A 25,387-nucleotide genomic window follows, 5' to 3' on the forward strand; every position below is an offset into this window, starting at 1 on the left:
GATATTTGATTTTAAATTTCAGTTCCCCTTTAGGAATAAAAAGATCGATATTTTTTTTTGTAAAAATACTGCAAAAGCAATTAACACTCCTTTACTTATAGCCCATATAAACGCATTAAACTTGTTCTGTTCAGGTCTTCTTCTTTCTGGGTTTGTTGTGTTCAGGTCTTCTTGGTTCTGGGTTTGTTGTGTTCGGGTCTTCTTGGTTCTGGGTTTGTTGTGTTAGGGTCTTCTTGGTTCTGGGTTTGTTGCGTTCAGGTCTTCTTGGTTCTGGGTTTGTTGCGTTCATGTCTTCTTGGTTCTGGGTTTGTTGTGTTGGGGTCTTCTTGGTTCAGGGTTTGTTGACTGTACTGTAGAGAACAGAGGAGTCCTCCTCAGCTGCTTGTGCTGCTGAAGAGAGAGAAACCGAAATGAAACAAAGACATCGTCCCAAATGTTGGCACCCTATAGGGCTCTGTCTAAAGTAGTGCACTAAATAGGGAATAGGGTGCCATTTGGAATAGAAAACATTCATCAACACCATCATCACATCACTCCCTCATTTTAGACATGTCATAGTAATTGTCCTGAGATGTCCATTGTTGGGTTCACAGTTTGGGTTCATAGTGGTCACAAAGGGTCAACTGTTCTGCTTATTGATGACATCTCCTACAATAAACTGCAGCATATGAATGACATTAATGCAGAATATGCTCACCAGGTGGCAGCACAGGGGAGGTTGAATTTCACAGCAGCATAGTGGACATCCTCATCCTCAAAACGCACCTGAAGCACATGAAGCCAGAGAGAAAGAGGATGAGAACCAGAACCACTGTGATTCCTACAGCTGCAGTCTGAACTGAGGTTTGTTTCCCTATAATAAAATATGGATGATATGAGAACACAGCATGTTTTAAAGATCTGAATATTATTATGATAATAATACAGAATATCAATGTAATACTTGTTAATATTTGGGGATTTTATAAACAAACCTGTAATTATTAACAAAAGTGTAATAATCAGAAGTATAATTATTAAGATTTATCTTGAAAAGTAATTTTGTATTGAGGTATTAAGGATGAAACGTTACCTGCTACAATGATCATCAGAGCTGCAGAGTTCATAGATGCAATTGTATTCTCAGCCTCACAGTAGTATTCTCCTCAAAAACAGATGTCCTTACCATGTGGAGGCGTACTGGGAGGCTGAGGAGGTGTTGAGGCCTATAGGGTTGGTCTTCTGAGGAGAGTGAGGGGTTCTCTGCATCCAGCGGTCTGGGTACCTGATCACCAGCCTGGTGCTCTCCAGCTCCACCCCTTGGACAGGAGGACAAACAGCAGGCACCAATGTGTCGGAGGAAACACTGTTTAACTGACGACCCACGTCAGCTTGCAGGCGCCAGGCCACAAGGAGTTACTAGAGCATGATGAGACAAGGACATCCTGGCCGGCTAAACCCTCCCCTAACCCATATGACCCTGGGACAATTGTGCTCCGCCTCATAGGTCTCCCGGTCACAGCCGGCTGTAACAGTCCGGGATCAAATCCGGGCCTGCAGTGCTGCCTTAGCACTAATTGTTGAATTTGTGATTTGTTCCAACTTGTTTTGTAATGTTTATGTCCAATGGCCAATGAGCACTGATACATTTTATCTATAATTTCATATGACAAGGATTGATAAGGATTTGTCAGTAGATTGTCGACTTGATGCATGATGATGACTGCTTGTCTAGCTTCCAGCTAAGATTTTGAAAGTTTGTCCAATCAGTCCAATCAAAGCTACGGTAGATTTAACGCGATTTGATGTAATTTTGTCGAAGCCAATGACCTTGAGCCTTTTTGGATGGGCATTTCTACTGTAATTCTATGGCAGCACCCAAGGGGCTTGACATTTCGAGCTCTACCCGTAGATTTTGCGGTGAAGTAGTGTCCCCATGAGTGACAGAACACGAAGCCAATCACAGCACAACTAGAGAACATTACCAAGCCCTACGCTTCGTATTTTATGCTGGCTGCCCCACCACAGAAAGCACTAAGCTAGGCTGCAACAACTGCATTTTGGAGCTGCCTTAACTCAAGAAAGGAAAAAAAGAGACCATGTTTCTATGCGACTTTATTAACTCAATGCTTTATTTATTTCTTAACTTCATTTGCAAACTTATATGTGTCACGTATTATTTTCAAAATATGCAAAACAAGCAACAAAAAAAGTTAACCATGAGGCTGAAAACAGATTTAGCTCTGCCTCAGCTGCCTTGAATGACGTGTCGCCACTGCATGTATTTAGAAATGATAGACAAGTTGACTAACAAATAGCCTACCAAAATGTTGGAAATTATAATAACGGACTGATTACATTTATTTTAAAATAAAAAATGTATCATGACACGGAACAATATTGTATTACGTAATATAAAATTAGTAATAATATCTGACAGCAATACAAAGTAAATCATCATTAAACACATCTGGAGAAACTTGGCCCAAGAGCTAAAAATATTAAAAAGCTGTTTTCAATATGATCCACATTAGTTGCTGAGGAAAGTAGGACTATTGATGTTATAAAACATCTGTATATGGCAAAATCCCATAGAAAAAGATCAGAAATAAAACTAGAGATAGTAAACAGATTGGTACACAAGAAAATGTGGCTATTTACATCCCAAAAAATATAACCCATCTCATTTATAAACAATATACATAATTATCATTATAAGAAAAGAAAATATATATTCCAGCATTTACTGAAAAGTTAAAGTTCATGGTGTGTAATAGAATAGAGGTGTAAGGCCTCGTTTTGTATTGGAATCTTCAGTCCAGGTTGTGTGGTGATCATTTTCAGTCCAGGTTCAATGTTGGTGGTTCTCTTCAGTCCAGGATCTGTGGTGGTTCTCTTCAGTCCAGGATGTGTGATGGTTCTCTTCAGTCCAGGATCTGTGATGGTTCTCTTCAGTCCAGGATCTGTGATGGTTCTCTTCAGTCCAGGATCTATGGTGCTTCTCTTCAGTCCAGGATCTGTGATGGTTCTCTTCCATCGAGGTTCTGTGATGCTTCTCTTCAGTCCAGGATCTGTGATTGTTCTCTTCAGTCCAGGTTCTGTGGTGCTTCTCTTCAGTCCAGGTTCTGTGGTGATACTCTTCAGTGGGAGATTCCCCTCACATTCTGAAAAAATACATATTAAAGTAGCACTCCCACTAAACATTTTCTATGCGCACACACACACACACACACACACACACACACACACACACACACACACACACACACACACACACACACACACACACACACACACACACACACACACACACACACACACACACACACACACACACACACACACACTTACTGCCAGGGTGTCATACTCTGTTGACCTGGTCTTTATGTTCAGAGGTGTGTACGTATCACTGTTAGGGTCAGGATGGACACTCTGTGGACAGAAAGAGAGAGAGCGAGAAAGAGATAGAAGGAGAGGGAGGGAGAGGGGAAATGCATGAATTCTTTGAAACACCAGTCTTTCCATAATTGACTCTAAACACATTCAAGTACTGTATAAAACACACACTCATAAGCAAACCAAATTCATTAAAAGAGACTTACTATCAGAGTGTCGTAGTCAGGGGACATGGTCCTCATGTTCAGAGCTGTGTACGTGTCACTGTTACAGTCAGGACGGACACTCTGTGGAGAGGGAGAGAGAGAGAGACAGAGAGAGAGAGAGAGAGAGAGAGAGAGAGAGAGAGAGAGTGTCACGCCCTGGTCGTATTATATTGTGTTTGTCTTCATTTATTTGGTCAGGCCAGGGTGTGACATGGGTTTATTGTGGTGTGTTTTGTCTTGGGGTTTTGTTAGGTATTGGGTGTGTGGCTTAGTGGGTGTATCTAGCAAAGTCTATGGCTGTCTGGAGTGGTACTCATTTAGAGGCAGGTGTTTATCTTTGTCTCTGAGAGAGAGAGAGAGAGAGAGAGAGAGATGGGTGAACATTTAGTTTTTTGCCCAGCACGACACAGCTGAAACCCTGTTGCAACTAATAGAATCACCTGTGTGTCTGCTGTGGCATCACTTCCTCCTGTGGATCTCATTTACATTACATTTAAGTCATTTAGCAGACGCTCTTATCCAGAGCGACTTACAAATTGGTGCATTCACCTTATGACCTCCAGTGGAACAGTAGTGCATCTAAATCTTTTCAGGGGAGGGGGTGAGAGGGATTACTTTATCCTATCCTAGGTATTCCTTAAAGAGGTGGGGTTTCAGGTGTCTCCGGAAGGTGGTGATTGACTCCGCTGTCCTGGCGTCGTGAGGGAGTTTGTTCCACCATTGGGGGGCCAGAGCAGCGAACAGTTTTGACTGGGCTGAGCGGGAACTGTACTTCCTCAGTGGTAGGGAGGCGAGCAGGCCAGAGGTGGATGAACGCAGTGCCCTTGTTTGGGTGTAGGGCCTGATCAGAGCCTGGAGGTACTGAGGTGCCGTTCCCCTCACAGCTCCGTAGGCAAGCACCATGGTCTTGTAGCGGATGCGAGCTTCAACTGGAAGCCAGTGGAGGGAGCGGAGGAGCGGGGTGACGTGAGAGAACTTGGGAAGGTTGAACACCAGACGGGCTGCGGCGTTCTGGATGAGTTGTAGGGGTTTAATGGCACAGGCAGGGAGCCCAGCCAACAGCGAGTTGCAGTAATCCAGACGGGAGATGACAAGTGCCTGGATTAGGACCTGCGCCGCTTCCTGTGTGAGGATCTCCTGTAAAGAGGAACAGAGTGAGTTCTGCTCTGTAAGTAAGTTGATATATTACAAATACATTTTAACAGGTTTTTTTAACCTTTATTTAACTAGGCAAGTCAGTTAAGAACAAACTCTTATTTACAATGACAGCCTAGGAACAGTGGGTTAACTGCCTTGTTCAGAGGCAGAATGACAGATTTGTATATTTTCATCTCAAAGATTCAATCTTGGTTAAACACTCTAACCAATAAGCTACCTTCCACGCCAGGTGGCCTAGAGGTTAAGGGCATTGAGCCTATACCTTAATGAGTTAAGGACAAATCAGTGTGCTAAGGTGAAAGAATAATACAAATATCTATTTTCTGTCACACTCTGACCATGATTTTCGCTGTTTGTTTCTATGTTTTGTTTGGTCAGGGTGTGATATGAGTGGGCATTCTATGTTGTATGTCGAGTTTGTCTATTTCTATGTGTTTTGCCTGATATGGTTCTCAGTCAGTGGCAGGTGTTTGCCGTTGTCTCTGATTGGGAACCATATTTAGGTAGCCTGTGTTGTATTGTGGTTTGTGGGTTATTGTCTATGTGATGTTTCATGTTAGCACAGTGTTTCTATAGCGGTCACATTCGTCATGTTATTTTGTTTGCTTTGTTTAGTGTACTTCGAGTTTTTCCGTCCTTTCATTAAAGTATGCATTCACACCACGCTGCGCTTTGGTCTCCTCACTACGACGATCGTGACAGAATAACCCACCTACAATGGACCAAGCAGCGTGGTAACGGCCAGCAGCAGCGGCGGCAAAGAACGCAGGACTCATGGACTTGGGAGGAGATTCTGGACGGCGAAGGACCCTGGGCACACAGGGGAATATCGCTGCCCCAAAGCAGAGCTGGAGTCAGCGAAAGCAGACAGGCGCCGGTATGAGGAGTCAGCAAGGCAGCGCGGCTGGAAGCCCGAGAGGCAGCCCCAAAAATGTATTGGGGGGGGGGGGGGGGGAAAGAGTGTGGCAGAGTCAGACCTGAGCTAACTCCTCCTGCTTACCGTAAGGTGCCAAGGAAGGAACCAGAGCCGGGCAGGGCGGAATTGGAGGTGAGCTCGGCGTTACAGTTCTCCGAGCCGTGCTTACCGTGGCGGGCGTTGTACTGGTCCGGCACCGTGTTATGCGGTGGAGCGCACGGTGTCCCCAGTACGCGTGCTTAGCCCGGTGCGCTACATACCAGCTCCCCGCATCTGCCGGGCTAGGGTGAGTATCCAGCCAGGGCAGATGGTGCCAGCCCTGCTCTCAAGATCTCCAGTGCGCCTTCACGGTCCGGTCTATCCGGTGCCATCTCCATGCACCAGCCCTCCGGTGGCAGCCCCCCGCACCAGGCTTCCTGTGCGTCTCCAGAACCCAGTGCACCCTGTTGCTCATCCCCACACTCGCCCTGAGGTGCGTGTCCTCGGCCCAGTACCACCAGTGTCGGCACCATGCACCAGGCCTACAGTGCGCCTTGTCTGTCCTGAGCCGCATGAGTCTCCCATCTGTCCTGAGCCGCCAGAGTCTCCCGTCTGTCCTGAGCCGCCAGAGTCTCCCGTCTGTCCTGAGCCGCCAGAGTCTCCCGTCTGTCCTGAGCCGCCAGAGTCTCCCGTCTGTCCTGAGTCGCCAGAGTCTCCCGCCTGTCCTGAGCCGCCAGAGCCGCCAGTCTGTCCTGAGCCATCAGAGCCGCCAGGAGCTGCCAGAGCCGTCAGCCAGCCAGGAGCTGCCAGAGCCGTCAGCCAGCCAGGAGCTGCCAGAGCCGTCAGCCAGCCAGGAGCTGCCAGAGCCGTCAGCCAGCCAGGAGCTACCAGAGCTGCCCCTTAGTCCGGAGCTGCCCCTCAGTCCGGAGCTGCCCCTCAGTCCAGAGGCGCTCCTTAGTCCAGTGGGGTCTTTAATTAGGGTCTTAGGCCCAAGGTCGGAGGTGAGGGTCGTCACTTTAAAGAGGCCCTTGAAGAGGGCAATGACTATGGTAGAGTGGGGTCCACGTCCCGCGCCAGAGCCGCCACCGCGGTCAGATACCCACCCAGACCCTCCCCTATAGGTTTAGGTTTTGCGGCCGGAGTCCGCACCTTAGGGGAGGGGGTACTGTCACACTCTGACCATGATTTGCGTTGTTTGTTTCTATGTTTTGTTTGGTCAGGGTGTGATAGGAGTGGGCATTCTATGTTGCATGTCTAGTTTGTCTATTTCTATGTGTTTTGGCCTGATATGGTTCTCAATCAGTGGCAGGTGTTTGTCGTTGTCTCTGATTGGGAACCATATTTAGGTAGCCTGTGTTGTATTATGGTTCGTGGGTTATTGTCTATGTGATGTTTCATGTTAGCACAGTGTTTCTATAGCGGTCACGTTCGTCTTGTTAGTTTGTTTGTTTTGTATAGTGTACTTCGTGTTTTTTCGTCCTTTCAGTAAAGTATGCATTCACAGTATGCTGCGCTTTGGTCTCCTCAATACGACGATCGTGACAATTTTCACTCACCTGAACCACATGAATCCAGAGAAACAGAGGATGAGAACCAGAACAACCACTATGATTCCTACAGCTGCAGTCAGAACTGAGGTCTGTTTCCCTAAAAGATCATATAGATGAGATGATATGAGTACAGGTTATTATGAAGTGAAAATGAATATACAGCAAAACAGGACATTAATGCAATTCTTGTATGTAGAAGCCTATGTATAGTTATAAACCAAAGTGTAATGAGGCAAACTAGAAGAAGATACCTTGAAACATCATTTCTTATTGAACATCATTTTGTATTTAAGTATTGAAGATGTAACTTTACCTGCTACAATGATCATCAGAGCTGTAGAGTTCATAGATCCTCTTCCATTCTGGGCCTCACAGTAATATTCTCCTCTGTCCTCAGAGATGATGTTAGTGATGCTGTAACTCTGTCCTGATGCTTTTGGTGAGGTTACGTTCTTCTTGTACCAGGTGTATTTGTCCACAGGTGGGTTGGCATCACTGCTGCAGGTCAGAGTCACTGAACTGCCCTCCACTATTTCACCAGAGGGACTGACTGATACTGAGGTGTTCTTTGGGCCATCTGGTGGACAATATGTAACAACAGTGTTTTAAATAGTGTTTTACTTGTAATTGAAATATGAATTTAAATGTGATCATCTGATTAAAAGATGAGGTGAACTTACACTGAACGTCCACAGGCACAGAAGAAGAGTTGAGACGTCCATATTTATTCTCAGCCTCACAGTAATATTCTCCTCTGTCCTCAGAGATGATGTTAGTGATGATGTAACTCTGTCCTGATGCTTTTGGTGAGGCTACGTTCTTCTTGTACCAGGTGTATTTGTCCACAGGTGGGTTGGCATCACTGCTGCAGGTCAAAGTCACTGAACTGCCCTCCACTATTTCACCAGAGGGACTGACTGACACTGAGGTGTTCCTTGGACCATCTGGTGTTGAAGATGACAGAAAAAATAACAAGTCACATAACATGTAAGGAACCAAGAGATGATGTAAATTAGTAGAGATTAGTATATTACACTGACATGTAGAACCATGTATTACAGAGATGATGTAAATTAGTAGAGATTAGTATATTACACTGACATGTAGAACCATGTATTACAGAGATTATGTAAATTAGTATAGATTTGTTTATTACACTGATATGTAGAACCATGTATTACAGAGATTATGTAAATTAGTAGAGATTAGTATATTACACTGACATGTAGAACCATGTATTACAGAGATGATGTAAATTAGTAGAGATTATTATATTATACTGACATGTAGAACCATGTATTACAGAGATTATGTAAATTAGTAGAGATTATTATATTATACTGACATGTAGAACCATGTATTACAGAGATGATATCAATGACTTTCACTGTAGATATATCAACACCCCATGTACTCACATCTGACAGTGAGAGACTCTTCTGGAGAGAGGATTCTCTCTAATCCTTCTACAGCACAGGAGTAGTTCCCTGCATCCTCACTGCTGACTGGGTCTAGGATCAGGCTGTTATAACTGGTGACTGGGTCTAGGATCAGGCTGTTATAACTGGTGATTGGGTTGGTCAGACTTTGTCCGTTCATGTACCAGATGTAGGTGGGGTTGAGACTGACTGTACATTTGGTTCTACATCTCAGTGTGACTCTCTCCCCCTCTGACACAGACGTAGGATCCATCTCCAACAGGATATCTAAGAGGAAACATCAGTCATATTTGACTCCAGACTGGCTTGTCATGTGATTAGACTTGTCCTATTACAGTAACAACTGTAGGTGAAGTATTACCTGTGACAGTCAACATCACACCAGGAAGACCAGAAAATCTCCCCTCTTCTGTTGTTATTATTCTGAATTTGTATTCAGCCGAGTCCTTCTCTGTCAGGTGTGTTATTGTCATGGTGTGGTGGTTCTCTGTGTTCCTATTGTACTGCACGACCTGCAGACTCTGGATATGACCTGACATCTACAGGGTGTTTCTGTGTAAACCAGAATGAACCTTGTTCTATATAACTAGTGGGATGAGTGTAAGAGCAGGATATGTTCACTGTGGAGCCCTTCAAGACACAGATTCTCCTCTTGGTGTAAGTCACCCTCCAGCGGTTGTGACCCTGAACACCTGAAAATACATTAAATCGATTTTTTTAACACATACCTTGAAGTAAGACAATTGCCTTACTTTGTTAAAAAGAAAGGTTAGCTACAAACTATCCCAATGGATTCCAGACTCACACACTGCAGGAGAGCGGAGATCCTCATGGCCTTTAACAGCACAAGAGTAACTTTCTGTTTCAGAACTCCAGACAGAGTGTTGTTGGGAAGTGAGCCAAGCAAGAGACTGTCCAAAAGACAACTCAGGGCATATATTTATTTTATTTAAAAAATGTGTTAATTTTCACTGTGGTCTTTTATACGACATACAGAACCATGTAAACAATGTGTTCACTAAACTATTTATAACATTAACATTTTAATGACCTACCTTGCCCTTCTGAGTTCTGTATATAGAGGTCAAAGTTCCATGATGTTATTCAATTAGAACCCATTCAATTTACACACCCATGACCATCACTCCTCATCAGCTGCATCAAAGTGGTACTGAAGGTTCAGTGTTCTAGACTAGAGCTCCACCTACTGGCATCTCAACATTACTGCAGCCTCCAGTCCTCATTCATTTGGGAAGTAATGGGAATAAAATGAATGATGTTCCTGTCATTCCAAGATATTGAGCCCTGCCCATGTCTCTTTGCTTAATAAAGGGTTATATTTTGTGCCTAAAACCCAGTGCAACGATTTTGATGTTAAGGTAGACATGTTCAAGTTTTTTAGAAATATCCGTTTAAGGGAATGCTTTAGCTCCCCTAATTCTGACTTTTTATTAGACCAATCGCAGAACAGCTCCTCCTTTGTAAAGGACACCTATCATTGAATCTCTTGATCCTCTCCTGAGAATATCTTGTTAGTTACTTTTGACGTTGAGTCGTTATACACAAATATTCCACACGAGGGCGGTATCGAGTTATGGAACATTTTCTTCCGCAACGTGACCCTAATGGACTACCTTCCAGTGCATGCATTATAACATTGGCTGAAATAGTAGTCACACATAACTATTTCATGTTTCTGAATGATTTCTTTATTCAGACGATGGGTACTGCTATGGGATCCCCCATGGCTCCTAACTATGCTACTTTGTATGTGGGTTACATGGAGAAACAGTCTATTTTCAATCCTCTCAAAAATGTTTTCTTGCCTAACATCATTATTTGGAAACGGTATATTGATGATATTTTTGTTCTATGGAGGAGTGATGCAAAACAGCGCCAGGCGTTTTATGCTTTTCTTAACTCCTGCTCTGATCATTTGAGATTTACTATGCAATCTGATACACGTCAAATCACTTTTCTTGATCTTCTGATCTTGTGTGAAGATAATGTTCTATACACTGATCTTTACAGGAAGCCTACTGATCGTAACAGTTTGTTGAGGGCTGATAGTTGTCACCCACTTCCCTTGAAAAATAGTTTGCCCTACAGCCAATACTGTCGAATCAAAAGAATTAGCAAAGAAAAATCAGATTTCGACAGAAATATGGCTGAGACGCAAAGAAAGTTCAAGGAGAGTGGCTTCAAAATGATCAGATTAATATTGCCATTGAGAAAATTCTAAAAAAGACGCATTCTTGTGTTCTAACTACTCGCTATTCAAAGCGTTCTGAACAAATTAAGGGAATTGTTCACAAACATTGGCACATTCTAAAATCCGATGATAGTCTCGGTAATGTGTTTTCGGTCCTTCCCTTGGTCGTATTCTCGCTGGGCAGAAATCTCAGAGACCAATTGGTAAATTCTGATTTACCACCCCAAGATATTCCTGAACAACGTCTATTTGCGCCCCTACTGGATGGAAAATACAAATGTAATGGCTGTGCTCAATGCAATGGCACTTATAAATGTAGATCCTTCAAACACCCACAAACAGGGAAACAGATCCCAATTAAAGGTGTTATCACGTGCTCCACTAAGGCAGTTATTTATCTTATAACTTGTCCTTGTGGTAAAAATGATGTTGGTAAAACAAAGCGCAAATTAAAAGTAGGTATCTCAGAGCATCGTAGCACCATTAGGTGTAAAAACTTTACTTACCCAGTTGCGGCCCACTTCTTGGAGGCAGGCCACTGATTTCGTCTCTGCGTTATATTGGCATCGAACATGTCACCCTGCCTAGGAGAGGGGGTGACCTTGATAATTCATTGTTAAAACGAGAGGCTGCCTGGATCTTTAACTTAAAGACCCTTGCTCCCTTCGGTCTCAACGTAAACTTTGATCTGAAGCCATTCTTGTGAATATTGTGACTTTGCCATTGTAACTGTTTAGAAGCTTGTGTAGTCAAAGTAATGTATGATCGTATGCTATCCATTTGTTGTTTGGATGCTGTTCTTTGTATGCCATTTTAATATTTGATAATTAACCAATGATATTAGGCCACTCTTGGCCATGATTACAGACACCTGTGTCTTTTGACACTACATAACCGAGTCATCCCGCAGTGTTTGTGATTACACCCTGGTGAAGACAGCTTGGTTGTCGAAATGTTGGTAATTACATTTTTGAATCTGAGCTCCAAGTTTTCTACTCCGCTAGCCAGCACTTCGCCTAAATAGGTGTGCGTTTCTTTTTCTTCTAGATTGTTCCTGTCATTCCAGCCATTATAATGAGCCCATCCTCCTGTATACCAGCCTCCTCTGTTGTACAGTACTGGTAGAAGCTGTATCTAGGAGAGGCAGGAATGAACATCACCATAGCCTGCTGTACTGACTGTGTGGTCTATGGTAGTCTGCTGTCCATTCATATTGCCATTAGGTTATCAAAAGCAATGTACAGTCTTTGTGCATATATTTTACCTATGGGTGGTCCCGGAACCAAACCCATAACGTTGTAGGTGCCATGTTCTACCAACTGAGCCACAGAGGAACATATTCTGTATGGTCTAATGTGCATATATAGATTTCTGAAATTATTCAGGAGGCCTGTGAGAGGACAGACAGCAAAGCAGAACAGGAAATTGACAGTCAGTGTGTGCATCTAAACCAACAAAACCACAACCCACCATTACGGTGTCTCATGTTAATACTACTCCTAAACACAACCCACCATCACTGTGTCTCATGTTAATACTACTCCTAAACACAACCCACCATCTCTACTACTCCTAAACACAACCCAACTTCACTGTGTCTCATGTTAATACTACTCCTAAACACAACCCACCATCTCTACTACTCCTAAACACAACCCACCATCACTGTGTCTCATGTTAATACTACTCCTAAACACAACCCACCATCACTGTGTCTCATGTTAATACTACTCCTAAACACAACCCACCATCACTGTGTCTCATGTTAATACTACTCCTAAACACAACCCACCATCACTGTGTCTCATGTTAATACTACTCCTAAACACAACCCACCATCACTGTGTCTCATGTTAATACTACTCCTAAACACAACACACCATCACTGTGACTCATGTTAATACTACTCCTAAACACAACCCACCATCACTGTGTCTCATGTTAATACTACTCCTAAACACAACCCGCCATCACTGTGTCTCATGTTAATCCTACTCCTAAACACAACCCACCATCACTGTGTCTATACTACTCCTAAAGCTCTTACGAAGCATTCATTCAATCACTCATAACTCTTACTTTAGGCCATTTTCAAAATGTCTCCACAACAATCTGTTGCTCTGAGAGCTTTGAAAATAGCATGTACAAGTCTTTATGTGAAACCATTACATTTACATTTACATTTAAGTCATTTAGCAGACGCTCTTATCCAGAGCGACTTACAAATTGGTGCATTCACCTTATGACCTCCAGTGGAACAGTAGTGCATCTAAATCTTTTCAGGGGAGGGGGTGAGAGGGATTACTTTATCCTATCCTAGGTATTCCTTAAAGAGGTGGGGTTTCAGGTGTCTCCGGAAGGTGGTGATTGACTCCGCTGTCCTGGCGTCGTGAGGGAGTTTGTTCCACCATTGGGGGGCCAGAGCAGCGAACAGTTTTGACTGGGCTGAGCGGGAACTGTACTTCCTCAGTGGTAGGGAGGCGAGCAGGCCAGAGGTGGATGAACGCAGTGCCCTTGTTTGGGTGTAGGGCCTGATCAGAGCCTGGAGGTACTGAGGTGCCGTTCCCCTCACAGCTCCGTAGGCAAGCACCATGGTCTTGTAGCGGATGCGAGCTTCAACTGGAAGCCAGTGGAGGGAGCGGAGGAGCGGGGTGACGTGAGAGAACTTGGGAAGGTTGAACACCAGACGGGCTGCGGCGTTCTGGATGAGTTGTAGGGGTTTAATGGCACAGGCAGGGAGCCCAGCCAACAGCGAGTTGCAGTAATCCAGACGGGAGATGACAAGTGCCTGGATTAGGACCTGCGCCGCTTCCTGTGTGAGGCAGGGTCGTACTCTGCGGATGTTGTAGAGCATGAACCTACAGGAACGGGCCACCGCCTTGATGTTAGTTGAGAACGACAGGGTGTTGTCCAGGATCACGCCAAGGTTCTTAGCGCTCTGGGAGGAGGACACAATGGAGTTGTCAACCGTGATGGCGAGATCATGGAACGGGCAGTCCTTCCCCGGGAGGAAGAGCAGTTCCGTCTTGCCGAGGTTCAGCTTGAGGTGGTGATCCGTCATCCACACGGATATGTCTGCCAGACATGCAGAGATGCGATTCGCCACCTGGTCATCAGAAGGGGGAAAGGAGAAGATTAATTGTGTGTCGTCTGCATAGCAATGATAGGAGAGACCATGTGAGGTTATGACAGAGCCAAGTGACTTGGTGTATAGCGAGAATAGGAGAGGGCCTAGAACAGAGCCCTGGGGGACACCAGTGGTGAGAGCACGTGGTGTGGAGACGGATTCTCGCCACGCCACCTGGTAGGAGCGACCTGTCAGGTAGGACGCAATCCAAGCGTGGGCCGCGCCGGAGATGCCCAACTCGGAGAGGGTGGAGAGGAGGATCTGATGGTTCACAGTATCGAAGGCAGCCGATAGGTCTAGAAGGATGAGAGCAGAGGAGAGAGAGTTAGCTTTAGCAGTGCGGAGCGCCTCCGTGATACAGAGAAGAGCAGTCTCAGTTGAATGACTAGTCTTGAAACCTGACTGATTTGGATCAAGAAGGTCATTCTGAGAGAGATAGCGGGAGAGCTGGCCAAGGACGGCACGTTCAAGAGTTTTGGAGAGAAAAGAAAGAAGGGATACTGGTCTGTAGTTGTTGACATCGGAGGGATCGAGTGTAGGTTTTTTCAGAAGGGGTGCAACTCTCGCTCTCTTGAAGACGGAAGGGACGTAGCCAGCGGTCAGGGATGAGTTGATGAGCGAGGTGAGGTAAGGGAGGAGGTCTCCGGAAATGGTCTGGAGAAGAGAGGAGGGGATAGGGTCAAGCGGGCAGGTTGTAGGGCGGCCGGCCGTCACAAGACGCGAGATTTCATCTGGAGAGAGAGGGAGAAAGAGGTCAGAGCACAGGGTAGGGCAGTGTGAGCAGAACCAGCGGTGTCGTTTGACTTAGCAACGAGGATCGGATGTCGTCGACCTTCTTTTCAAAATGGTTGACGAAGTCATCTGCAGAGAGGGAGGAGGGGGGAGGAGGATTCAGGAGGGAGGAGAAGGTTGCAAAGAGCTTCCTAGGGTTAGAGGCAGATGCTTGGAATTTAGAGTGGTAGAAAGTGGCTTTAGCAGCAGAGAGAGAAGAGGAAAATGTAGAGAGGAGGGAGTGAAAGGATGTCAGGTCCGCAGGGAGGCGAGTTTTCCTCCATTTCCGCCTCGGCTGCCCGGAGCCTGTTCTGTGAGCTCGCAATGAGTCGTCGAGCCACGGAGCGGGAGGGGAGGACCGAGCCGGCCTGGAGGATAGGGGACATAGAGAGTCAAAGGATGCAGAAAGGGAGGAGAGGAGGGTTGAGGAGGCAGAATCAGGAGATAGGTTGGAGAAGGTTTGAGCAGAGGGAAGAGATGATAGGATGGAAGAGGAGAGAGTAGCGGGGGAGAGAGAGCGAAGGTTGGGACGGCGCGATACCATCCGAGTAGGGGCAGTGTGGGAAGTGTTGGATGAGAGCGAGAGGGAAAAGGATACAAGGTAGTGGTCGGAGACTTGGAGGGAGTTGCAACGAGGTTAGTGGAAGAACAGCATCTAGTAAAGATGAGGTCGAGCGTATTTCCTGCCTTGTGAGTAGGGGGAAGGTGAGAGGGTGAGGTCAAAAGAGGAGAGGAGTGGAAAGAAGGAGGCAGAGAGGAATGAGTCAAAGGTAGGCGTGGGGAGGTTAAAGTCGCCCAGAACTGTGAGAGGTGAGCCGTCCTCAGGAAAGGAGCTTATCAAGGCATCAAGCTCATTGATGAACTCTCCGAGGGAACCTGGAGGGCGATAAATGATAAGGATGTTAAGCTTGAAAGGGCTGGTAACTGTGACAGCATGGAATTCAAAGGAGGCGATAGACAGATGGGTAAGGGGAGAAAGAGAGAATGACCACTTGGGAGAGATGAGGATCCCGGTGCCACCACCCCGCTGACCAGAAGCTCTCGGGTGTGCGAGAACACGTGGGCAGACGAAGAGAGAGCAGTAGGAGTAGCAGTGTTGTCTGTGGTGATCCATGTTTCCGTCAGTGCCAAGAAGTCGAGGGACTGGAGGGAGACATAGGCGGAGATGAACTCTGCCTTGTTGGCCGCAGATCGGCAGTTCCAGAGGCTACCGGAGACCTGAACTCCACGTGGGTCGTGCGCGCTGGGACCACCAGATTAGGTGGCCGCGGCCACGCGGTGTGGAGCGTTTGTATGGTCTGTGCAGAGAGGAGAGAACAGGGATAGACAGACACATAGTTGACAGGCTACACAAGAGGCTACGCTAATGCAAAGGAGATTGAATGACAAGTGGACTACACGTCACGAGTGTTCAGAGAGTTAAGCTTACGTAGCAAGAATCTTATTGACTAAAATGATTAAAATGATACAGTACTGCTGAAGTAGGCTAGCTGGCAGAGGCTGCGTTGTTGACTAAGTAGGCTAGTTGGCATTGGCTGCGTTGTTGACACTACACTAATCAAGTCGCTCCGTTGAGTGTAATAGTTTCTACTGTGCTGTTATTCGGGGCTAGCTGGCTAGCTAGCAGTGTTGATTACGTTACGTTGCTTAAAAGAACGACAGTAGCTGGCTAACTAACCTAGGAAGTCGCTCTAGACTACACAATTATCTTTGATACAAAGACGGCTGTGTAGCTAGCTATGTAGCTAGCTACGATCAAACAAATCAAGCCGTTGTACTGTAATGAAATGAAATGAAAAATGTGATACTACCTGTGGAGCGAAGCGAAATGCGACCGGATTGTTGAGTGCAGAAGTTCTGTTCGGTAGACGTTGGCTAGCTGTTGGCTAGCTAGCAGAGTCTCCTATGTTAAGGACGACATAAAACTACACACTCTAAACTACACAATTATCTTGGGTACGAAGACAGCAAAGACAACTATGTAGCTAGCTAACACTACACTAATCAAGTCGTTCAGTTGAGTGTAATAGTTGTGCTGCTAATCGGTAGACGGTGGACTAGCTAACGGTGGACGTTAGCTAGCTGGCTAGCTGCAGGGCAGTGTAGACTGCGTTAGGACGACGAAATACGATAATTACGCAATTATCTATGAAACAAAGACGGCTGTGTAGCTAGCTAAGAAGAAATTGATAAGATTAGACAAATCAAACCGTTGTACTATAATGAAATGTAATGAAATGTAATACTACCTGCGGACCGAGTGCAGATGCGACCGCTCGCTCCAACTCCAACCTCGCTGAATGTACAACGTACATCCCAACTTTGTAGCAGACAATAAAGCTCAATGTATGTCAAAGGTGCCAATAATGTTGGTCGTGACTGTATATCCCACAATCTGATTTATGTGTAAAAATACATTTACACACACACACACACACACACACACACACACACACACACACACACACACACACACACAGTTATTCTTGACCCTGTTATACTATGACAGTGAACATGACCCTATTGAATGGAGATCTGGGTGTTACTGGTAAACTCTACTGACCATGTTTTAAACATGTAAATGAATAAACTGAACTAAACTAAACACATGAAACCATAGTCCAGGATCAGTATTCACAAATTGTATCAGAGTAGGAGAGCTGATCTGGGATCAGTTTAGCCTTTTAGATCATAATTATGTGGACCCTCTGAGACACTTTATGAATACAGGCCCTGATGTAACAACCAAAACACAGTTCAAAATAAACCAACAAGTACAACGATACAGGAAGTCATGTGATGTTTGGCTAAAAACATCAAAACTAAAACTATATTTCAAGATATTGTCAAGTGTACTTACAGAGTGAAGTGAAAGAGAGAGGTCTTGAACAGTTAGTCAACTTACTGTCAATGCGTGGAAACAAGAAGTATTCTACTGTAAGAGTTAGTAGAAGCAGGCGAAGCCTGTTTGAGTTCTGTGGTTGACACATTTCAAAAGTAGCCTAGTCAGGGCATTAACATGCATGAACAGCATGTCACATACGGGATGTTACTGTATCTAAATAGAAAATGTGCTAAAGTCAGAATACTGTAGTTGCATTTCTTTATTTGAGGAGTGGACCTACATGTTTTACAAGAGACAAAATGTGACCCATTCCCATCACTCCTCATCAGCTGGTATTGAAGGTTCCAGAACAGATGAAAGGGGAGTATCTTTGGTTCCAGTGTTCTAGACTAGAGCTCTCCCTACTGACATCTCAACATTACTGCAGCTTCCAGGCCTCATATGTCCCTACTAGTGTGATGAAAATATACAAAATAGAAGGTAGAAAATGTCAAAAAAATATATATAATAAAACAGTCACGTACGTAAAAGTACTGTGTAATTGGGACTTATGTTGAACTGGTGTTTTAATTGAGTGAACTAGTGATCTCAGCTAGCTTGTTAGCTCCATGGTGCTGCTGTTATTCAGTGATAAACAAGCATTTTTGTGCATCACACAGCTACTCTGAATGTACTGGATTGTGAACAATATGATGTGCTGCCGCTGAATTACAGCAAGACCCCATAGTTAGCTAGTGAGCTAGCTAGTTACCTGTCATCTAGCTATCAACATTAGCTAGCTAGAAACAACAGACAACAGTGAGCTGGCATTATGACAAGGCCAAGGAAATCTGCTCTGAATTTCCAGTGTGTGCTTGTGTGAAAGAGATGTGTTCAGCTCACTGATCTCTTCACTCCTCTTCACTTTGATTGACACTTCACACACTCATTATATATGTCCAGTGTTCTGTCTGGGATCTGTGGTCTGTGCCAGAGGACGACAAATGGGGTAACCCCCCACCCCCAAGCCTCCTGTTCCCTTTTAAAGTAGGGACACAGTCCCTCATCCTCTTCCTTAATCTTCATCATTCTCCTCCCTCTCTACTATCCAGTCGATGCGTGGTGGTCAGGGTGGTCAAGGTGTTCAGGGTTGCCATGGTTTCCTGTCTCTTCCTCTCTGGTCAGGCTTGTCTTTGAAGCAACACTTGTCACCATAGAAACAGCCGGTTGTCCTCCAGAAGAAACACTCGTCACCATTGATGGGAGCCATCCTCCTGGTCCTGGGAGAGAGAGACAAACAGTATGAAAACACAAACACCTGCACCTGGGCTAATGCTTCCTCCTTCCATCACTTTGTACATTTCAACAGTTAATATGAGTTGATTGGTAACACTTTAGAATAACTCATAATGATGTTTTGAATGACAGACGGATGTCTGTACCCTGTGGAGGTGTACTGGGAGGCTGAGGAGGTGTTGAGGCCTATAGAGTTGGTCCTCTGAGGAGAGGGAGGGGTTCTCTGGACCCAGCGGTCTGTGTACCTGATTACCAGCCTGGTGCTCTCCAGCTCCAGCCCCTGGACAGGAGGACAACCGCAGGTGCAGTCCAAATACATACAATGGAAGAAATAGCATAGTCCCAAAAGTACAATTGAATTAATAGCATTGTCCCAAAGTACGATGAAACCAATAACATTATATTTGGTTTTATTACCGGCTTGTTTTTCATTTCCTGACAGAAAGGAGTTGAATCGTTGTACTTTTCTTTCTGTGTTGGACAATGATGATACTATTTATGTGCAAGACTCAAGCTCTACACTGAAGGCTCTTGAATCTGTGTGTCATGCAGAGACGTCTAACTCACCATTGTGATCTCTACAGTGCTGTCAGGTGGACATCAGTAGCAACACCCAGGCTCAAACACTGGTACATTCTTATTCAGAAGACCATTTAAGGAAAACTGCCATTTCATATATTCTCTTCTAGCATGAAATGAGAACACATACAAACTCAGATCTCAATCTGGTTTTATGATAACAGTACCGAGAATTAGAACCAAACATGGAAAAAAGCCCATTCAGCCCCTTGATCTTGGAATGTCTTTCCTTGGATGAGTTCAAAGGACAAATAGAGGAACAGGTTGTTGAGACATGTAGCTGTTTCTAGTTGTCAGCCCATGTCTCTAGTTTGCATTACCTTTTTTAAGCCCCCAAAGGCCGCCATTTTAAATAAGAATTTGTTCTTAATTGACTTGCCTGGATAAAATAAAGGTTAAATAAAGATTATCCTAAAAGTGCAATGGAACAAATAGCATCATCCCAAAAGTACAATAGAATCAATCGCATAGCCCTAAGCATGCACTGGAACAAATAGTATAGTCCCAAAAGTACAATGGAACCAATGGCATAGTCCCAAAAGTACAATTGAACCAATGGCATGGTCCCAAAAGTACAATTGAACCAATGGCATGGTCCCAAAAGTACACACTCCTTAAGTTCAAGCTAAAAAATGTAAAGCACATCTCACATAGTTAAATGCATATGACAGCATTAATTTCATCCCACCTCTCACCTTTAGCCTCTCAAAGGTGCAAGTGGACATGTTGGGAGTCTTGAAGTTGACAGAGGCATATAATCTCTCTTGTCGAACTCTGATACTCTCTCTCCCCACACCTACAGTAAAGAACATAGAGAGTATCAGAGTTCTACATTCTAACTATATCTCCCTCACCTACCGCACAGAATGGAGAAGGGGGAGAGGAAGGGAGGGAGAAAGTCCTGAGGGGAGATATAGTCCTGAGGGGAGAAAAGGTCCAACACTGGAATCCTGAGGGGAGGAGAGGTCCAACACTGGAATCCTGAGGGGAGGAGAGGTCCAACACTGGAATCCTGAGGGGAGGAGAGATCCAACACTGGAGTCATGAGGGGAGGAGAGGTCCATCACTAGAATCCTGAGGGGAGGAGAGGTCCATCACTAGAATCCTGAGGGGAGGAGAGGGCTAACACTGGAGTCACGAGGGGAGGTCTTCCCCTCAGGAAACATTGTAGCTAAACCTCACAGTAAATCAATGTTTGATATATAGCATGTATTTCTTTATTGTTGAAGTGTTTTGGTTAAATCAGAAATCAAACTACTGTAATAGTGGCTATGCTCCTTGTGGTGGGGTCTGGTAGTGCAGTCTGTGTATACTATGTCCCCTGTGGTGGGGTCTGGTAGTGCAGTCTGTATATATTATGTCCCTGTGGTGGGGTCTGGTAGTGCAGTCTGTATATACTATACCCCTTGTGGCGGGGTCTGGTAGTGCAGCCTGTCTTTACTATGGCGGGGAGACAGAGAGACAGACAGACACACAGACACATGTTTTTAATATACAATTTTAATATACAATTATAATGAATATAACATGTGCTTAAATGTATGTAATGTACTGATTACATTTTTTTAAATAAAAGAAAACAATATAGGATTACGTAATATAAAACATAAAAATAAGTAATAATGTCTGACAGCAATACAAAGTAAATCATTAAACACATCAGGAGAAACTTGGCCCAAAAGCTAAAAAAAAAAAATATAGAAAGCTGTTATCAATATTATCCACATTAGTTACTGAGGAAAGTAGTACTATTGATGTTATAAAACATCTGTATATGGCAAAACCCCATAGAAACAGATCAGAAATGTAATCTTAAACTACAGATAGGAAACAGATTAGGACACAAGAAAAATATGGAAAAGGGAAAATCCCATTGAAAAAAAGCAGAAGCATAACCCATCCCATTTATCATCATAATAAGAAAATAACAAATATATTCCAGCATTTACTCAAAGCTAAAGTTCCTGGTCTGGAAAACCATCTAGATATGGTTGCAAGAGAATAGAGGTGTGAGGCCTGGCTTTGGATTGGAACCGTAGCTCTTTAGTCCAGCTTCTGTGGTGATTCTCTTCAGTCTAGATGCAGTGGTGATTCTCTTCAGTCCAGGTTCTGTGGTGCTTCTCTTCAGTCCAGGTTCTGTGGTGCTTCTCTTCAGTCCAGGTTCTGTGGTGCTTCTCTTCAGTCCAGGTTCTGTGGTGCTTCTCTTCAGTCCAGGTTCTGTGGGGGTTGTCTTCATTCCAGGTTCTGTGATGGTTCTCTTCATTCCAGGTTCTGTGGTGGTTCTCTTCAGTCCAGGTTCTGTGGTGGTTCTATTCAGTCCAGGCTCTGTGGTGGTTCACTATCTCTCTGAGGGGATGTGTCACAGGGTGAGTCTCTCACATTCTGAACAAACACACACTGAATGAGCACTTTATACATCACTTCATAAAATGACACAAACAAACACACCTACTGCCTGGATGTCACTCTGGTGACCTGGTATTCTTCTTCAGAGATGTGCACTTGTTACTGTTAGGGTCAGAATGGACACTCTGTAGAGAGAAAGAGAGAGTGAGGGAGTGAGTGAGTGAGTGAGTGAGTGAGTGAGTGAGTGAGTGAGTGAGTGAGTGAGTGAGTGAGTGAGTGAGTGAGTGAGTGAGTGAGTGAGTGAGTGAGTGAGTGAGTGAGTGAGTGAGTGAGTGAGGGAGGGAGTGAGGGAGGGGAAATGCATGAGCACTTTGAGACACCTCTATCATTTTCTCTAAACACAAACACATAATAAGAGACTTACTGCCAGAGTGTCATAGTCAGGGGACATGGTCCTCATCTTCAGACCTGTGTAAGTGTCACTGTTACAGTCAGGATGGACACTCTGTAGCGAGAGAGAGAGAGAGAACATGGTAACAGTGAAAATAGTGTGAAAGAGACTGTTGTGATACAGTAGATTAATGTCACCAGGTGTGAAGGTGGAGGTGTAACTGATATAATCACCTGTGTGTCTGTTGTGGCATCACTTTCTCCTGTGTATCTCCTGTAAAGAGGAACAGAGTGAGTTATGCTTTCTACTGACCTCTAGTGGAGGTTAATATACATTTCATATTTAACCCTGGCTAGAAAATCCTCACCTCTTCAGAGTGCAGTAGATGGTGAGGAGCAGAGCTCCAGCAGTCAGGACAGCCCCCACCCAGACCACAGGAACCCAGGGAAACACTGCTGCAGGATTTACTGGGTTTAAGTGTCAAGAGGTTAGAACATATATCTGCTTGTATTTATTATGGATCCCCTTTAGGTCCAGCAAAATTAAGCCAGTTCTACAATTTTAAAACATTACAATACACTCACAATAGATTTCACAACACATTAAGTGTGTGACCTCAGGCCCCTACTCTACTACCACAGATATACAATGTACAATCCATGTGTACATGTGTTTATATTTCATACCTGTCAAATCTGTCATCTCACAGAGCACCAGAAATAGACAGAACATGACATACTTACAGATGACATTAATATGGACAGGGATGGAAGTCTCTGTCCCTCTAATGTTTCTAGCTTCACAGTAATATTCTCCTCTGTCCTCAGAGCTGATGATAGTGATGCTGTAACTCTGTCCTGATGCTTTTGGTGAGGTTACGTTCTTCTTGTACCAGGTGTATTTGTCCACGGGTGGGTTGGCATCACTGCTGCAGGTCAGAGTCACTGAACTGCCCTCCACTATGTCACCAGAGGGACTGACTGATACTGAGGTGTTCTTTGTTCCATCTGATGTGAAAGACAGTGGATTTAAAAAAGATAACTAATTAGGTCAGTTAAAAATGTGATATACATTTTAAACAATTGTAGTTTTCCACACAATTATTTTTAGATTCACCTTCCTACTGAAGATGATCAATTCAAGTATCATATGGAGCTAAATTCTGTCACTACAATGTTATTATAGTTAACTAAAGGTTTACACCCCATGTACTTACATGTGACAGTGAGAGTCTCTTCAGCAGAGGGGAGATCCTCATGTCCTTCTACAGCACAGGAGTATCTGCCTGTATCCTCACTGCTGACTGAGAATAGGATATAGACAGGAGAGTAGGTGTTGCTGTTTGGTATAGGCTGTCTATTCTTATACCAACTGTAGACTGTGATGGGGTCCAGTGTACATTTGGTTCTACATCTCAGTGTGACATTCTCCCTCTCTGACACAGATGTAGGATCCATCTCCAACACAACATCTAGAGTAAAAGGAACCAAATCATTATTCTCCTCCTATATATGTCCTATTATGTGAAATATTATATGTTTTTTCCCTGTTACATAACACTGCAGTGTCTGCATGACTGCCCTTAAATAAGGTCATTACGGTCATTCATTTGATATATTTAGACAGGACAGTCAACTCTGTAATAATTTCCACTGTTTTCCAGGAAGTCCTGGGTTCCTTAAAATCAAAACAGATTAAAACACAACATTCTCATTAGCATACATACAAAACAACACTCACAGTACAGCTATCTAGATATGTGTCATAGATGTGAGATGAGTGACAGATTACCTGAGACAGTCAGGAGACAGGTGAGCCAGAACCCTTTCCTCCAGATGTTATGAATCTGAACCTGAACCCAGCAGAGTCACTCAATCTCAGGTCTGTGATTCTCAGGGTACAGTCACTCTCCTTATCCCCAAGGTACTCTATATGACCTTCATACCCTGGCACTGAGCTCAGATCTTCAGCCTCCATACCAGACCATTTAGTAAACCAGAAAGCTTGTTTGATCTCATGGTAACTGGGACATGTGTAAGAGCAGGATATGTCCACTGTTGACCCCTTCAAGGCACGGATATTCTGATGGGTGTAAGTCACACTCCAACACTTGACCTGAAATACAAGACAATATAACACCTTTATAAAATTCTTAATTACAATATCTACTGTATACACTTATGCTGTTACGTTCCCCAGCAAGAAAACCTCAAATGTAACCAAAACAAAAATGGGAATTAATAAAAGAGTCACTGACAAAGACAAAAATGAGACCAGTGGGCTCTGAAAGACACTCATGGGGGAGTCCATTGAAAATGTACTGTCAACAACAACTGGAACAAAAAGACATGAGCGCCCACAACATTTACCCAAGAAGAGGCAAACAAAATAAAACCCCACAGTTGTAACACATTCTGACTAACGAGTGACACCAATCAGGCACCTCACCTCCAAGTATCAATGAAAAAACAAAACAACAATGTTTAAATCATATGCTGTGAAAGTAACCAGGAAGTGACTATCATTCAGCTTTGTAGTTTATAAACGTTAGTCGTTTTTTTTTCATGGGTCTTCAGTGTTCAAAGATAGAAGTGCAATGGTGTACAGGCACAACATGAATAATGAAAGGTATTTGGTAGAAGTAAATTCATCCATTGACTGCATTTTCATGAATTTGATGATATATCTTGAAGCCCATTCAACACTGCGTGGCAAAGCATACGGAACTAAAGCAGAAGTGGACGTCACATTCACAGCAAATTAAATAATGATCGTCTGACAACCTGAAACAAATGTTGTATGTAAAAGTCCACACTTACACTCTGCAGGAGAGTGGAGATCCTCATGGCCTTTTACAGCACAGGAGTAACTGTCTGCATCACTAAAGGAGTCTGAGTCCAGTCTGGAAGTGTCCTCCTTTACTTTGTGTCCATTCTTGTACCAGATGTAGGTGGAGTTGTCAGTCAGAGTACAGGTGGTGATACAGGTCAGTGTCCTCTTCCCTGCCTCTGTGGCAGGAGTCACCTTCACCTGCAGGTCTGAATACAGAGTAAATGACAATAACATCATTAAACCAATAGTGTATTATGGATAAAAACATGTATAATTAAACATCTAATAGAAATGTATGTATAAACATGATCCTGTATGTATAAACATGATCCTGTATGTATAAACATGATCCTGTATGTATAAACATGATCCTGTATGTATAAACA

General features: G+C 44.1%; 1 protein-coding gene and 2 long non-coding RNA genes across 3 annotated transcripts in view; all 3 read right to left on the bottom strand.

Annotated features, from left to right (window-relative positions):
• LOC135559790 (uncharacterized) overlaps nt 1-25,387 on the bottom strand; it is a 60,218-nt gene that overhangs the window by 18,904 nt on the left and 15,927 nt on the right. The window contains exons 10-25 of the mRNA XM_065000666.1: nt 24,989-25,207; nt 24,444-24,502; nt 24,107-24,284; nt 23,386-23,472; nt 22,796-23,176; nt 20,128-20,228; nt 8,985-9,162; nt 8,603-8,890; nt 7,865-8,128; nt 7,498-7,761; nt 7,190-7,281; nt 4,022-4,060; nt 3,582-3,662; nt 3,331-3,411; nt 2,773-3,117; nt 1,166-1,353 (exon numbers count right to left, since the gene is read on the bottom strand). Of these exons, the coding sequence (XP_064856738.1) occupies nt 1,166-1,353; nt 2,773-3,117; nt 3,331-3,411; nt 3,582-3,662; nt 4,022-4,060; nt 7,190-7,281; nt 7,498-7,761; nt 7,865-8,128; nt 8,603-8,890; nt 8,985-9,162; nt 20,128-20,228; nt 22,796-23,176; nt 23,386-23,472; nt 24,107-24,284; nt 24,444-24,502; nt 24,989-25,207 (2,845 nt within the window). The remainder of the gene's footprint in view (nt 1-1,165; nt 1,354-2,772; nt 3,118-3,330; nt 3,412-3,581; nt 3,663-4,021; nt 4,061-7,189; nt 7,282-7,497; nt 7,762-7,864; nt 8,129-8,602; nt 8,891-8,984; nt 9,163-20,127; nt 20,229-22,795; nt 23,177-23,385; nt 23,473-24,106; nt 24,285-24,443; nt 24,503-24,988; nt 25,208-25,387) is intronic.
• LOC135560084 (uncharacterized) lies at nt 17,823-19,529 on the bottom strand. The gene is made up of 2 exons (XR_010458683.1): nt 19,000-19,529; nt 17,823-18,837 (listed from the first exon to the last, which is right to left on the bottom strand). It is a non-coding gene; the product is annotated as an uncharacterized LOC135560084 (long non-coding RNA).
• LOC135560082 (uncharacterized) lies at nt 21,138-22,780 on the bottom strand. The gene is made up of 5 exons (XR_010458681.1): nt 22,537-22,780; nt 22,403-22,442; nt 22,203-22,283; nt 21,881-21,963; nt 21,138-21,778 (listed from the first exon to the last, which is right to left on the bottom strand). It is a non-coding gene; the product is annotated as an uncharacterized LOC135560082 (long non-coding RNA).

This window comes from Oncorhynchus nerka, linkage group LG15 (genome assembly GCF_034236695.1).
Source record: "Oncorhynchus nerka isolate Pitt River linkage group LG15, Oner_Uvic_2.0, whole genome shotgun sequence".
In the NCBI taxonomy this organism is placed as follows: Eukaryota; Metazoa; Chordata; class Actinopteri; order Salmoniformes; family Salmonidae; genus Oncorhynchus; species Oncorhynchus nerka.